A 15,329-nucleotide genomic window follows, 5' to 3' on the forward strand; every position below is an offset into this window, starting at 1 on the left:
GATAAGGGGTTGACAGGTAAGCCACAGGGAGCTATACACTTTTCCATCTAGATTGAAAACTAATTTCTTTAGAACTCCTTTTTGTGTTTAGTTTGTTGTCCTTCCCCCACACCTCCGATTAGCGGTTGGCTACGCCCAGTACGAAAGAAGTTCGATCCCGACCCTGACGCCTGTATATTTGGAGTTTGCGTGTCTCTCTTTCCCCTTGGTGGCGTGGATTTTTCTCCGGATCCTCCGGTTTTTCCCTCCACCTTTAGAATCGTGCCTTCGGAGTGTTTGCTATAAATTCCCACGTGATAAGCCACTTCGTTGAGCTATCATTTGTGGCCAGGTCACTTCTGAAAAAGAGCTACGTGGGCCTTACCTGGTAAAATAAGACCTTCGTGATTGACTTTAGCATCATCATCATGACTGAATCGAGAAACCCCTTTTTGCAATAAAGACTGAGACGATGATGTGTTAATGGAGGGGTCACCAAACTACGGCCCGCGGGCCGGATTCGGCCCGCAACGTCAGTCCATCAGGCCCGCCGACGGTACTTGAATTTGGTTGATAAAACGTATGGAACACGAGACGTTGTGATACAATTTAAATTTCAATATTATGTTTAGAATACTAGGAGATCTTCACACGTGCGGAGACCTCCTTACTGCTATGTGCCTTAAATGTACTATTTTAAATTATTGTATCTAGATTTTCTTGTTTATTGTAATGTTTGCTTATTTCGCGCCATCCCAAGTACTTCCCTGGTTCGTGGTAGCTCCGCCTACGCTCTGACGTTACCATGGTTTCCATGGCAACGTCATGGCAACACGTTACCATGGTTTCCATGGCAACACACACAAACACGCATCTTTCCCGCCCCCAAGTATTGAACAGAATGACTATGCGGCCCGCGATCGTCATTCTATCAGTTATCCGGCTCGCTGTGAAAAAAGTTTGGTGACCCCTGTGTTAATGGATAGATGTTGCAGAAAAAATGAATGCCCTGTGCACACGCCGATGGATGACGCAATTACCGAATTATCTCCTCCACAGGACCCATCGGCGGTGATGCGGGAAACCCGATATTGCGTGTCCCATTAGAGATGTTATTCCGCTGCAGTAAAGTATCATGAGACTGTTCTGGGACTGGAAGCAGGAAACTCAAATGTTGAATGGATGGAATCCCAACATTTGAACAAGGCACAACGGAATAAGGCGCAAGATGTGGATGTGGGATTGGCACTTGTCCACAGGTGGAGACACATTATTTAAGCCACTATGCGTCCATGTTTGTACAATGTTCGTGTTGAACTGATGGTATTCGAATTCCCCCGTCACTGATAATAATACAAATTTAAAATTACTTATGCAGGAATGCCACACTGTCCCAAGGACATTTTTTAGGAGGGTCCTACATTGGGAATTTATTTTAAAATATTTGCAGACAATTTATAACGAGTGTTTATATACATGTGGGGGGGGGGGGGAGCACCTGGAGAAACCCCGCGCCTGCAAGGGGGCAACACTCTATCCCCGTGCATATGGAATGAACATATGCAAAGAATATCTTCCGCTTCTCGATACAGAACTTGGCTTAATAAACACCTAATGTCCATTCATAATAAAGGTTGTTGGGTTAGATCGCGTTATTTATAAATTCGTCGTAACCCTCCACCACCCGACACGGCCAATCAGCAAAAAAAGTGTCACGTTGACAAAAGAAATTAGTTCACTACTTTAGCCCACCGGTGTGTTGAAGAGTGAATCCACAACGTTTACAGTTTGAATATGACGTTTCGCTGGTAATTACATCCAGCATCATCGGGCAATTTGCCAGAATGGTAAAGTCCTCACTTGCTCTCGGTCTTAAATAGAGCAGCAGGGTGACGTCATCATTTAACTCATTCAGGTGCAGTGATTTGAGGCGGGGGGGGTATTGTAATTATATAATCGATTGGTAATCAGTCAATGGTTATGATTAGTAATGAGTTGTGGATTATAAATTTGTTTTAATGTGTGTTATTGTGATTATATGCTACATTAGTAATCCGTTAATTAATGTGTTTCCCCTATAAGGAATTGTAATATGTATTATTTAATAATATGCTTCCAAGCCACACTAAGCCTGTAGCTGTTAGAGCGATTAAAGTTATTTCTCTCAATTTCAATGGATTCTCTAATTAGTCTTTGCCAGTAATAATTAGTTTTACACAACACTTCAACGTTATCAAAATCAATTGAGTGTCCTTGTTGACAAGCATGTTCTGCCACTGCCGACGGTTGCGTTTGAGATAATTTAATATTTATTTGGTGTTCTTTTAGTCTTATGCTGATGTTACGTCCCGTCTGTCCAATATAGCATATGCCACATAAACAATTAATCCGATATACACCTTCTGTTGATAATTTGCGTATACACATTAAAGGACGGAGGTGTGGGAGAGCCTGGCGGGCCTATTGGCCACCAGGAGGCAGGTCATTGTGGGGGGCGATTTTAACTGCCCGTTGTGTCTGGCGGATCTGGTGTCGGTAAAGGGGAGGAGGAAGTTAGATTCCTCTTCCAGGAAACTGAGGGAGTTGATGGAGGACTTTGGGATGGTGGATACATTCAGGAGGGTGCATGGCACGCGGCCAGGGTTCACGTGGGCAGATAAGAGTGGGGGCACACAGTCACGTATCGACTTTATTTTCGTCTCCGACAAGGTGAATGTGGGAAGTGCGGGGGTGGAACCTTTTCCCCTCTCGGATCACAGAATGGTGGTGGCGGGGCTTGTGATCCCAGGTGGGGTGAAGAGGGGGAAGGGTGTGTGGAAGATGAATGTGGGCTTGCTGGTGGATCAGGAGGTGGCGGAGGATTTCACGCGAGCGTATACCAGCTGGAGGACGCTGCAGGTGTGCTTCCCCACGAGGGTGGAGTGGTGGGGGCAGATAAAGGGTAGGATAAGAACGTTCTTTCAGCGTTATAGTAGGAGGAAGGGGGTGGGTAGGGAATTGAGACAGTGGAACGCTAGGTTAGAAAGGCTGTATAGACTGCTAGAGCTAGGGTTCCCGGTGGGAGAAAGGATAGAGGAGTTGAAAGGGAGGGTAGCCTCAGTCCTGGAAAGGAGGACTAGGCAATTAGTGTATAGGGCGAGGGTCAGGGCAACAGAGGATAGGGAACAGTGTACGAGATTTTTCTTTAAGGCGGGTAGGGAGGGAGACAATGAAATGAGGGAGCTGGTTAGTCCTACTAGGGGTAGACAGGTGACGACGGAAGGGATGATTAGTGTAGCGGAAGACTTTTATGGGGATTTGTATAAGAGGAAAGGGATAGATGGGGGGCGGCGAGAGGAGCTGCTGGGGGCATTGGGGAAGAGGGTTGAGAACCCGGAGGCCCTAGAGGAAAGAATTCGATGGGAAGAAGTGGAAGGGGCGGTGAAGGGGCTGAACAAGAACAGGACCCCAGGCCCGGACGGGATCCCAGCGGACTTCTATATAAAATTCTGGGAACTCCTGAAAGAGGATATTATGCAAATTTGTAGGGAAACTCTGGAGGAGGGGCGGGTGCCGGACGACATGCGGGAGGGCCTGGTCACATTAATTTATAAAGGGAAGGGAGACCGTAGGGACCTGGGAAGTTGGAGGCCAATAACCCTCCTGAATGCGGACTACAAGTTCTTGGCAAGGGTAATCGCGGGGCGACTGGGGAAGGTGGTGGGTGAGGTGGTGGGGCCGGACCAGACGTGTGCGGTCCCGGGGAGGAGGATCGCGGACACTTTGGTGGTTTTGAGGGAGGCAATTGAAGGCGAGAGAGAGAGGGGGTGCCCGTTGGGGATCCTAAATCTGGACCTGGACAAGGCCTTCGACCGCCTCTCTCATGAATTCATGCTGGCGGTGATGGAGAGGATGGGGGTGTGTGGGCCCCTGGTGGAGTGGGTGGAGCGATTTTATGGGGGGCTCAGAGCCAGGCTCCTGATAAATGGGGAACGCTCCGGGATCATTCCAGTGGGTTCCGGGGTGCGGCAGGGATGCCCGATGTCCCCAGTACTATTTGTCATGTGCATGGAGCCTCTGGCGCAGATGATAAGGAATGACCAGAGGATTAGGGGGGTGGTAATACCGGGGAGCAAGGAGCAAGGAAAGGTGACCCTGTACATGGACGATGTGGCCGTGCTATGCAGGGACGTAGCATCGGTATGGAGGGCAATGGAGGGGATGGGGAGGTTCTGCGCGGCCTCCGGATTGAAGGTTAGTGTGGGGAAAAGTGAGCTGATGGTTTATGGAGACTCGAGGCTTTTCGAGGGTCGGCCGCCGGAATTGAGTCTACAAACAGAGGGGATAAAGGCACTGGGGGTGTTCTTCTGTGGGGATAGGATGGGGGAAAATAACTGGGAGAAGGGGGTGAGGAAGGCAAAGGGCTGTCTGGGTAAGTGTGCTGGGAGGCGGCTCACGATGGCCGGTAGGATTATGGTTCTAAAGACAGAAATATTACCATCCCTAAACTACTTGGCGCAGGTTTTCCCGCCAGGTGGGAGGAAGGCCTTGACCTCGGCGATTTTCAGGTTTATCTGGGGGGGAGGGATGGAGAGGGTGAGGAGGGCTGCGGTGTGTCTGCAGGTCGGGAATGGGGGGAGGGGTGCCCCAAATGTGGGGTCTACCCTTCAATCGACTTTTGTCTGCAACGCGCTGCGGCTGTTTTTCTCTGCGGAGCCGCGGGGCAAGGCAGCGTGCTATATGATGTATCGGCTGACGTGGCGGTTGCGGGGGCTCGGGATGACTGAGATAGGAAGGAGCTCTCCTTTGGACTGGCCGGGGGGCTGGGTCAGCGACGTGGTGGGGAGCTACGTCGGGCAGCACGGCCTGAACCGGTGGGGGGGCCGGTGGGCTCCCAGGGAGGTGCGGGCTGCGGCGGAGAAGGAGGAGGCCTGTGACGAGGTGGCCGGTGCGAGGAGGGAGACGCACGGGAAGATTTGGAGGAATGTGCTGTCGGCAGCGCTCACGAAGGAGCAGAGGGACCTGTCATGGCTGGCTGTCCGGGACAAGTTGGAGACGCTGGGTTTCTTGTACAGCCGCCAAATGGCGCACACCCCCAAGTGTCCGAGGGGCTGCAACGCGGACGAAACTGCATCGCACGTGATGGTGGCGTGCCCTTTGTGCCCAGGAGGTCTGGAGGCGGAGCAAGCCGTTGCTGGCCCGTTTCGCGCTGTCGAGGGTGACGGCACGGGACGTCATGTGGGGAGAGCTGCGGGGGTGGGGAGGGAGGACAGGGACCAGGTGTGGGCTGTGAGAGGAGCGACGAAGGAGGCGCTGTGGAAAGCGCGAAAGAAGGAGCTGGAGGGGTCTCTGATGTCCCCGTTGGAGACATGTTATGTTGCGAGGAGATTGTTGGAAAGGGTGGTGGAGGTGGACCGGATGAAAATGGGGCGCGATGCCGCAAGGGAACGATGGAAGTGGCCGCTGCCCAGGGTGGGCTAGGGCGGCCTGGATGGGGGGCCTCGCCGGCGTCCGGGGGTGAAGGTGTGTGTGACTGGAAGGGGAGGCTGCCCCTCCAGTGCTGTGGCAGGGGTGACTCCGGTCCAGAGGATGGGTCGGTGGCCGAGCGGGGCCTTGATGGCGCGAGCGAGGGGCGGCCCCTCGGTCTTTGCTTTGTTTTGTTTTTGTTGTCTCCGCTGAGATACTGAATAAAATTTTAAAAACCGCATTTACCAGCGAAACGTCGTACTCAAACTGTAAATGTTGTGGATTCACTCTTCAACACACCGGTGGGCTAAAGTAGTGAACTAATTGTCTTTTGTCAACGTGACACTTTTTTTGCTGATTGGTCGTGTCGGGTGGTGGAGGGTTACGACACATTTATAAATAACGCGATCTAACCCAAAAACCTTTATTATGAATAATGTCCAACAAGTGTGCGCGCCGAGCAGAAGTGTCGTCATGTTCGCTTAACAAACAAAACACCACCAGCCTTGCTGGTGCAAAAAAAAAAAGTTTATATTTATGGCTGTTCATTTTAAGAGCACGGAGGAAAGTTCCCATGTGCACAAATAACGCTTTCGTCAGAACGCTGTGTTTGTTAGCCCCGTTCCCAGCTCGGCATGTTTTTTTTTATCTCGTCAACCTTTAGCACCCGTGTGCAACTGTGTGCAACTGCATTCTTCAACCTTGGGGGCTTTTGTGGCTCTCTGCAACGTTGTTCAGTGTCACCGCGTGAAGGGCTGCGGCCAGTTTGGTTCACTGAGCTGTCCGCTTCGTTTTTTACTGCCTATTAAGTTCGCAGTTCGGGCGGTGGGGGGGGAGCGCAGTGATTAGCGCACTGTCCCATGAACCCACACAATAAAACGTTAAGTTTGAGCACAAAGGTTAAGTTTACCTTTTACTATTTTTGTATTTTGCCAGGTAAGGCCCACTGAGCTATATAGTTCTTTTTCAGAAGCGACCTGGCTATCACAAATGATATCTAAACGATAAGTGACTTACCACGTGGAAATGTATAGGAGCCAAATACTCTTAAACGCACGTTTTTAAATGTGGAGGGGAAAAACCGGAGGACCCGGAAAAAAATCCACGCGAACACGGGGAGAGAGACACTGCAAACTCCAAATATACAACAGGCGTCAGGGTCGGGATCAAACCCACGACCTCCTGTATACCAGGCGAGGGAGTTAACGTCTCGCCACCGCAGCGTTGTGTTTGGTTTTCGGGCCACGGCTAACATCAGTGGTGAGTGATATCAGAAGCAGTCCTACCTCTAACCGCCCCTTTCACCGACTCGCACTGACCAGAGTGGAGAGGCATTGTCAAACAATTCCCCATGACTGACGCGACGTGGTTAGAAGAATACAAATGTTTTACTGTCGTACTAAACCACTGGAATTTCCACACCACTGGCTCAGAGAGCGCGGATTTAATGGACTTGAGCACCACCCATTTCTCGCTATCGCTGCGAGACGCTGTGACGGTATTAATTGCCCAGGAGAGATATTTCATCACATTAAAGTGCTTTGTTTTCAATGACACCATTCCCCAGCAGTCACAGTACAAGCAGCTTCAGTATGTGCAGTGTTGCTTCTAACCACTGGCCCGCTTTTAATTTCGCAATGTGAAGTGTTGAGAGAGGATCGACGCTAATTGGGGTCGCTCGCTTGTCAAAAACCCTTCCATCTCTGTATTAAGATCCCAATAATGGGAATGGCATAATCCCACAACTTTATGATCCTAATAACAAGACTCACTTGAAAGGATCACCGTAGTGACCCATAAACACACAGCTGTAGCGTAGTTGGCATGGGCCCGAGTTAATATATCTAATTGTATATTATTCATGAAGTGAATAAACAAAACTAAATACTCCTTTTTGTATTTATTTTCTTGTCCTTCCCCGCACGTCCGATCACTGCGGTTGGCTACGTACGGTGCGAAAGAAGTTTAGCATACATACGCAAAAACACGAAGGTGCAGCCATGACGGACTTGGTGCCAAAGCGTTTTCCGTTGTGACACCCCACTTTGGAATCTCCTTCCATCCCTTCTCTCAATTTGCTGAATTTACCAAACAGTAAACGCTCTTAAACTCACCGTTGATGTCAACTGCAGCCCCATTTGTAACGGTGAGTTGCAACTGTGATTGCAATTATGATGTGACAACTGTATGTGTGTGAGTGTGATTTAACCCGTTGTAGGTTTGTATTCTAAAATATTGCTGCTATTTTATTGTTCTATATTATGTCGTTTTGCTCTTCATAACTCATGGGGGTTCTTCCAGTTTGAATAAAATGTCCGTTAATGTGTAGCTGGCATCTCGCCAGCTTTTGCTTGTCATTGCATGCGTTTAGAGTATTTGGCTGCTATATATTTCCACGTGATAAGCCACTTCGTTGAGCGGCTATCAGTTGTGACCAGGGTGCTTCAGTGGGCCATTCCTGGTAAAAAAAACGGTATTCTCCATTTACCTGTTGTGGCCACACCTGCTGTGTGAAACAGAATCTCAAGTCATGTAACGTGAGCTGACAGCACATGGTCTAGTGACACCATAAGTGCAACAATTCCCCTCCTGAAATGTTGAATCCGTGGTCTGTTTTTGTTTTTCAAATATGTACTCATTATTGTTAGTTCGTCGGCAAATCCATAACAAAGCTTTATCCAGTCCGGGTTTTGCTTCATGCTGGTGCATGTGGGCATAGACGTAATGATCACTGTCAAAGTGGCTGTTGTTAGCACTCTGTTGCCTCTTGAACTTAAGATGTCGATTCGCTGGGTCGAAGAACATCAGTAATGATTTCAATTAAGCCACACGTTATGTACATATTGACGATTGGCTCCGTGTTTCGGGTGCGTCACTCACAATCTCAGGGAAGAAAGTTCAAGTTTCAGCGAGGAATCAACTCGGCCCATCATCCCTGGGGACCCGATAAAATAAATACTATTATGTGGGGAAACAACAGTCGCCCCTGTCATGGGAATATGGAATTCCCACCACTGGCTGAGTCCTGTCGGTGGAGATGAGTCCCACTCATCACATGTTTGAGCAAAGAAATGCAGTACACACCACTTTTCGAAGCAGGAAAATATCTTTGGTCCATTCATGAATATATTTTATTAAAATTTGTATCATATTCTTTATTTTTGTGAGTTATGCCACCGACATTAATTATGGACCAACATTAATTTATATTTTATCATCAGAGATGCCCAACACAGACATAATCGGGCACGAGACAGCTACCATATGCAAGGGTAAATGCCACAGGACACCTCAATGTAATTTACAATTATTTTGTCTTTTAAAAAATGTTGCCTTTAAGATCAAATTACTGTGGTGTGGTGCTTATTCCTGTTAAAGGCCAGAGTAAATTGTGCTTATTCGACATTGTTAAGGCAGGGGTCATTTCTAAACAACAGCCACTTTTGACCTTTCACAAATTGGTAGTCATTCGATCAGCCCAGGAGGGAAGATGAGCACGTGAGAAAGTGCAGTTCCCCTCTTGTGGTTGAGGCGGTTGAAGGGATCTCAGGAGTAGTTTACAGAGGCTGCTAAATCACACAGGGTGATGCACTACTGTCCGCTAGAGTTCAGAATGGAAATTAATTTGTCTCATAACATGACGCTGATAGCACAATTGAATATAACGCAGAGAAAAATAATCGTACAAATCTTGGGCTCGAAAGGAACCACCTTTCGCACATTTAAATGAAGATACAACACAATAAAATAGACAGCTTAGGTGGATCTGTGTCTGTTCTGTGTATCCTGGGCTGCCCTACACAGTGAAAACAAGGCATTTAAAATCACCTACCAGTAGCATCAACAAAAGCACACTCGGCTAATATCACTGCGGTGAGAGTGCCGTACCCCTGAACCACATAACTTGTTAATAATCAGCCATGGTCTATTCACTGCTGGATGAATGACTCCCCACGCCGTTGCCTATCTCTTGCGTTGCCACAATCCGGTACGCTCCTGCATACGAGCCCATACCGTCCCCCATCCCAGTTACTCGCATCCGTAGTCAGCACGATGTCTTGAACTTACGTGTGTTATCTAACCTACACATTCTTCTTCCCGTCATCTCAATGTAAATCCCCAGGTTTTCTGAATTATTTACGAGTTTCCGTGTGTCTCATGCGTACGTCGTAGAGAGTGATATATCTATCGGATGAAAAATAAAAAATAAAAATTGCCCATGTTCATGCCTTGCACACCACCGCATCCACCCAGCATGGCTGTGGCTACGAGTCACGATGCCGACTGCCGTCTGCGAGCGACCCGGACAATACTCGGTGAGAAGCGAAGGCCTGGATTGGCGACGCGCAGCATCGTCACGTTCCCGCCACACATGAGCTCGTGTAACTTATTGCTTGGGGCGGGGTGGTTCCACCTTCCTCTTGTGAAGGGAAGGAAGGGGCGATCTCTCCGTCCATCCGCGTCCACCCTTTCCTAATTGGCGTAGACGTTCTCGGCGTCATCGTACTCCGTCAACTCGATGTCCTTGCTCGTGCATCTGTGCAGCGCGCTGAGCGCGCCGTCCCGGCTCAGCACCCCCTGCACTGCGGACAGCTCCCGCCAGCACGCCTCCACCTGGCGTCGGCCCTTCTCGTCCGCCGTCCCCTCGAAGGCGGCGCGCACGTGGTGGAGCACGGCGCGGCTCTGCTGCTCGGCGAGGTCGCGCGCCAGCGAGTCCGCCTCGTCGGCGAACACGCGGCGCTCCACGGCGCGGTAGCGCGCCACGAAGCTCGCCTCGCACTCGCTCGTCGGCGACTTGCACCGGAGGACGCAGACGGTGAGCGCCGTCGCCACGATGAGCCCGGCGAGGAGGCCCAGACCCACGAGCTGATGGGGGGGGGGGGGGGGGGTGCCCGCGACGGTGACGGATTCCGTGTTAGGTTTCGCGGCGGTGGCGCCCGTCGGCGCGAAACGTCGGGCGTTGCGCCCCAAGAAAAAAAACTCGCGCGACAGACAGTTGCGACACGCACACACACAGACACACACACACACTACCCATGCACACACACACGACTCATGCGCACGCACGGCTCACAAGCACAATCACACTCGCATCTTTCACAGATTTCCCCGTACAGCCTCGATATTTAGATGTATGAAGAAGATGTACGCTACCGCATGTCGATGTTCTGATGCGGTTAATGGTTGCACCAGTGGTGAGTGGGAGGGTGAGTGGATGGGTGGGTGAGTGGTTGGGTGAGTGGATGGGTGCGTGAGTTGATGGTGAAACCAGTGGTGAGTGCGTGGGTGGTTTGGTGAGTGGGTGCGGGAATGAGTGTGTGCGAGTGAGTTGATGGTGAAACCAGTGGTGAGTGGGTGCCAGGACGAGTGGGCGAGCGAGTTGATGGCTCCACCAGTGTCTGCGAGGAGGAATGTCAAAGCCAGGAGGTGCGACATTTGGGTCTCGAATGAGGTGGGAGACGACAAGAGGAGGCCGCGCGGCTGCTGCGTGTTGCCGTGTTGCCTCAAACACGACGCACGCCGCGGCACTCCGGGCGAAATGGACGCCGTCAATTCGAATCCAGATACAATGCACAATCAGTGGAGCAGAGCCATAAATACCAAAGAACGCCGTTATCAGCACCTGGCAGTTCTCTACACCGCAGTGCTTTATGGTTCGGGCAGAACGAGGTATGTGCGTGTTGGCTACTCTTTAACTCGTTGCTTTGGGAGTTCAATTTGTTAAACAACTCGGCCGGAATTTGTTCCAGAAACTGAAGACTTTGACCTCCTTTCCAATATCGATCGAACTCACGACCTCCTGTATACCAGGCGAGGTAGTTAACATCTCGCCACCGTGGCACCCCAAGTCCGTGTGGTTAATGCAGTCTTGATGCCTTGCGAAAGGTTTATATATTCGGTGTTCGAACATCCTCAACACCTCCTGTTGGATTGCCAGAAAGGTTTAAAAAAACCTATTCTGATCGTTTCATCAGATAGATGTTGAGTCTACTCACCCCGCGTGCCTCCCTCGCAATTTATTCGGCGAATCAATTCGTGGGCCGCTTTTGACTTTCCCTTTGCCTCGACAGCAGAACAGCGAGTTAAATGTAAATCCACGCCTGCATAAGGATGTTTTATATTTTTTCGTGCGCGATTTCGCGGACAAGTCGGTCGCTCTAAATCAGTCGGTCCCCGCTTCAAATTGTTTTCAACACTTCTGAGAATTTGCAACAACACCATAAGAAATGTGCTGCCGCCTCCAGGCTCTGGAGATCACCTGGAGAAGACTCCAGGCCACGCGTTGACAACGATGGCGAACACGTGGGAGACTCTTTGACTTTTTAAAGCTATTAACGTCACATTTTTTGTTATCACGTTACAGTGTATTATCCGTTTTTGTTTCCCATTAAAAACGATAGTCCCATATAAGTGTTACAAAAAATGTCGAAGCACCCTCTATATTAATTTCTTAATCGGCTACGGAGATTGAAAAAAAAAATAATCTGCACCAATCGCCCGCTTACTCGCATGCGCGCTCATCACTTGCACGCATTATTTTTCGTCCAGCAATTGGTTTACACCGAGCACGAAGACTGAAGCGACTCAAGTGACCTTCCCGAATGATCTATCCCCATGGTCAGCGTCCACCACAGGACATCTTCGCGCTCGGCTTCCCCCCCCTCCCCGCCACCAGCCGCCGCTCAGTGTCTTGTTTTACCTGCGACTCTGATCGTAGCGAGGCGAGGACCTCTTTGCGGATGCTCGCTTGCCGCAACACGTCGATGGCGTCCGACAGGAGGATTTTCTCGCACGGAATTTTGTGCAGCAGCTCAGCGACCACCTGGTAGTTGAGGTCAGCCATGCTGGAGTACTTCCACCAGTCGAAGCCGCCGGTACTCTGGCCGCACGCGTAGTACACCCCGCTCAGCAACGCCGCCACGGCCCACGACATCGGGGCCACCAGAGCTCGGGCGAAGACGACGAGAAGGGCTTCGCTCACTCGCGCTCCTGAATCCCTCTCACCGCCCTCGGCGTCGCCCTTGGCATTGTTCCTGCCGCAGCACGAGCGGCACGAGCCTCGGATCGCCCTCCACGTGTCCGCCTGCAGGAAGCAGCCGCCGAGGAACAGCAGCGCGCACGGCACGGCCACGGACACGGCCGCCGCCGTGGTGTTGCGCCCCCCGGGTCTGCAGGGGCACACGAAGGCGAGCTCGCCGTACAGCACTTCGCCGACGATCGAGAGGGCCGAGGCGAGGACAGCCCACGCCAGGGTGCTCCGACGGTCCAGAAAGTCGCACGCGAGCCTCGAGACGCTGAAGGACATTGTCGTCGTTGTTGTTGTTGTTGTTGCTGCAGCTGTTGTTGTTGATGTGGCAGCAGCAGCAGCAGCCCTGCACGCCGATGGGAGCTGTCGGTTGTGCAGAGTTGGGTGGGTGGTGGGAGTCGTCTCGGTGATTGTGTGATGGAGAAGCTGCGTGCGGTGGTGGTGGTGGCGGTGTTGGTGGTGTTGGTGGTGGCGGTGTTGGTGGTGGCGGTGGTGGTGGTGGCGGTAGCGGTGTTGGTGGTGGCGGTGTTGGTGACAGTGGTGGTGGCGGTGTTGGTGGTGGTGGCGGTGTTGGTGGTGGTGGCGGTGTTGGTGGTGGTGGCGGTGTTGGTGGTGGCGGCGGTGGCGACTCAGCTCAGCCTGGCACCCAGAGCTCCGTTGCGGCTTCTTTTGTGGAGTTTTAATTGCAGGGCGGAGGCTTGGAGGTGTGGGGCGACAACGCGAGGTGGGGGTCCGTGGGTGTCACAGTCTCGGCCGTGACGACGCCTGCCCTTTCCGTGAAGTGACCCGCGAGAGAAATGACAACGCAAACGCAATAGAAGCCCACGCAAGACGTCGTTTATTTTAGGTTCGATCGCGTAAGTATCAATGTGTCGTTAAACCCGCCACCACCCGACACAGCCAATTAGTAAGGTTTGTCCCGTGAAGAATTCTGGCTGTCGCCTGATGAGGGTGATTGTGATTGCCGGCGAAACGTCGTACTCGAATTGTGGATTATTGTGGGTTTACTCTCCAGCACACCGGTGTGCTGAACTAGTAACTACACTATACTAGTAACTACTTCGCATGTTTTGTTGACGTGACAAACCTGTTGTGATTGGCTGTGTCGGGTGGTGGCGGCGATAACGACACATTGACATTTACGCGATCTAACCCAGAAAAAAGAAAACCCCTATATGACGTATATATGTGAAACATTTTTCGCACCGTACGTACAGCATTTGTACAAACAACTATTTTTATTTTCCAATCGCAAAAATATTTTATTTCATCCTTTAAATCTTGCCGACAGCCAAACGTCGAGTCGCCAAGTCTCCCCGCTGTGGATGGAGGATCCGTGCCCATTATCCTGCTTGAGTATTTTTTTGTTTAAAGAAAAAAAGAGGGATGTTTCACAACAATTCTATTGACAGGACGTTAGAACGTTGTGCGTAGTCGCGAGGTCGTCTCACCATGACCCCCGGAAAAAAAAACTATTTGTTACGATAGCTGCGGAGCGGCGACCTTTATACCACCTTGCAATGGTACAGCTGCGGGTCCAGCCTACACGATCTGTAGGCGTTCACCCCAGGGCTCGTGATGGAACGAAAACTCTTGGCTGCTACACCACCTCACAGCTCATTTGAGCACCGAAGACAAAGAGACTTTTAGCGCTGTTCCCGAGTAGCACCCTATGAAGGCCGGAACGGTACACGAGGGGGTGGGTGGCCAGCACCACGCCCGACCGCCTTTGTCTCCCCAGTGGCAATGTTTACACACCGCACCAGGTACTCATTTGAGGCTGAGTCGACCGAGGGGAGGCCCGGGACCGGTTCAGATAAACGTCACTGGTGTTGGCCGTAAGCAGGAATCGAACCCGGGTCGCCAAGTTCATAGCGCAGCGCGCTAACCGCTACACTCTCGCTCCCCACATACACACATACACAACAACAACCGCCATTCGCCACTAAGTGGTGGTGACGTCACCACGACGCTTGTGCCATGCCATGTGCACCTTGAGGCCACGTGAAGTGTCGAACGCCCGCTGGCAGGAGGTCACGGGGCAGACCCAAGTGCCACGGGTCGACTGACTAAGATGACTGAGTTGACTGGCTGATGCACCACCTGTGCCCCCTACTGTGCCAACCTGCTGTGCTTTAGCCACCCGGCGCTCCACTCGTTGTTGTGAGCGTCGCTCCTCCGCCCTCCGTTGTTGTTGGAGGGCGACTGCCTCCAACTGCCCAGTAGCGTCCTTCACGAGCCTCCTCCACAGAGGCCGATCTTGACACCGCTGGTACCGTCATCGGCAAGTCCACTCAGCTCCACATCCTCCTGTACCACATCACTCCATCTCTTCTCTAGCCCGTGCCGCGCCCGTTTAGCCCCCTCGATCCGGCCGAACAAAAGCTGTTTCGGCATGCAGTGGCTGGGAATGCGGGCTACATGGCCCAGCCAACGCAGCCTTGCCTGCCGGAGGAGCTCACCGATGGGACCTTGTCCAGATCGTTCAAAGATTTGTGAGCTCCTCACACAATCCAGCCTGGTTAAACCCAGGATGGATCGTAGGCAGGCTAGCCTAAATGTTTCTAACTGGCGAAGATGTTCCATTAGGGGGGGTCCACGTTTCGCAAGCATAGAGAAGGGAGGGAATGATCGTGGCCGAGAAGACCTGAAGCTTAGTGCGGAGCGACAGACCATGTAGCTTCCACAAAGCGTTATGCAACCGATGAAAAGATATTGCTGCTCGACTGATTCGGAGTGAGATCTCTGCTGTTAAACTGGAGCCGGTCATAAGCACACTGTACAGGTATGGGAAACTCTCCACTCTCTCCACAACTGCCCCATCACCGATTGGGAGCTGTGGGGGTGGAGTGTCCGATGGTACAAAATACCCAGGCAG

At 51.4% G+C, this 15,329-nt stretch overlaps 1 protein-coding gene across 1 annotated transcript; it reads right to left on the minus strand.

The window, feature by feature from the left end:
- Nucleotides 1–5,832: 5,832 nt before the first annotated feature.
- On the minus strand, nt 5,833–14,514 carry LOC116946820 (calcium homeostasis modulator protein 6-like). The gene is made up of 2 exons (XM_032961988.2): nt 12,125–14,514; nt 5,833–10,290 (listed from the first exon to the last, which is right to left on the minus strand). Exons 1-2 carry the CDS (start codon nt 12,728–12,730, stop codon nt 9,898–9,900), a joined length of 999 nt encoding a protein of 332 aa, XP_032817879.1. The 5' UTR covers nt 12,731–14,514; the 3' UTR covers nt 5,833–9,897.
- Nucleotides 14,515–15,329: the final 815 nt, after the last annotated feature.

Source organism: Petromyzon marinus, chromosome 28 (genome assembly GCF_048934315.1).
Source record: "Petromyzon marinus isolate PM22_M1 ecotype Great Lakes invasive population chromosome 28, UKy_Petmar_22M1.pri1.0, whole genome shotgun sequence".
Classification (NCBI taxonomy): domain Eukaryota; kingdom Metazoa; phylum Chordata; class Hyperoartia; order Petromyzontiformes; family Petromyzontidae; genus Petromyzon; species Petromyzon marinus.

Coding starts and splice junctions, on each gene's coding strand:
- LOC116946820 (XM_032961988.2), bottom strand. CDS start 12,730: ATGTCCTTCAGCGTCTCGAGGCTCGCGTGCGACTTTCTGGACCGTCGG. Junction 10,291..12,124: donor CGCTACGATCAGAGTCGCAG/GTAAAACAAGAC, acceptor CCCCCCCATCAG/CTCGTGGGTCTGGGCCTCCT.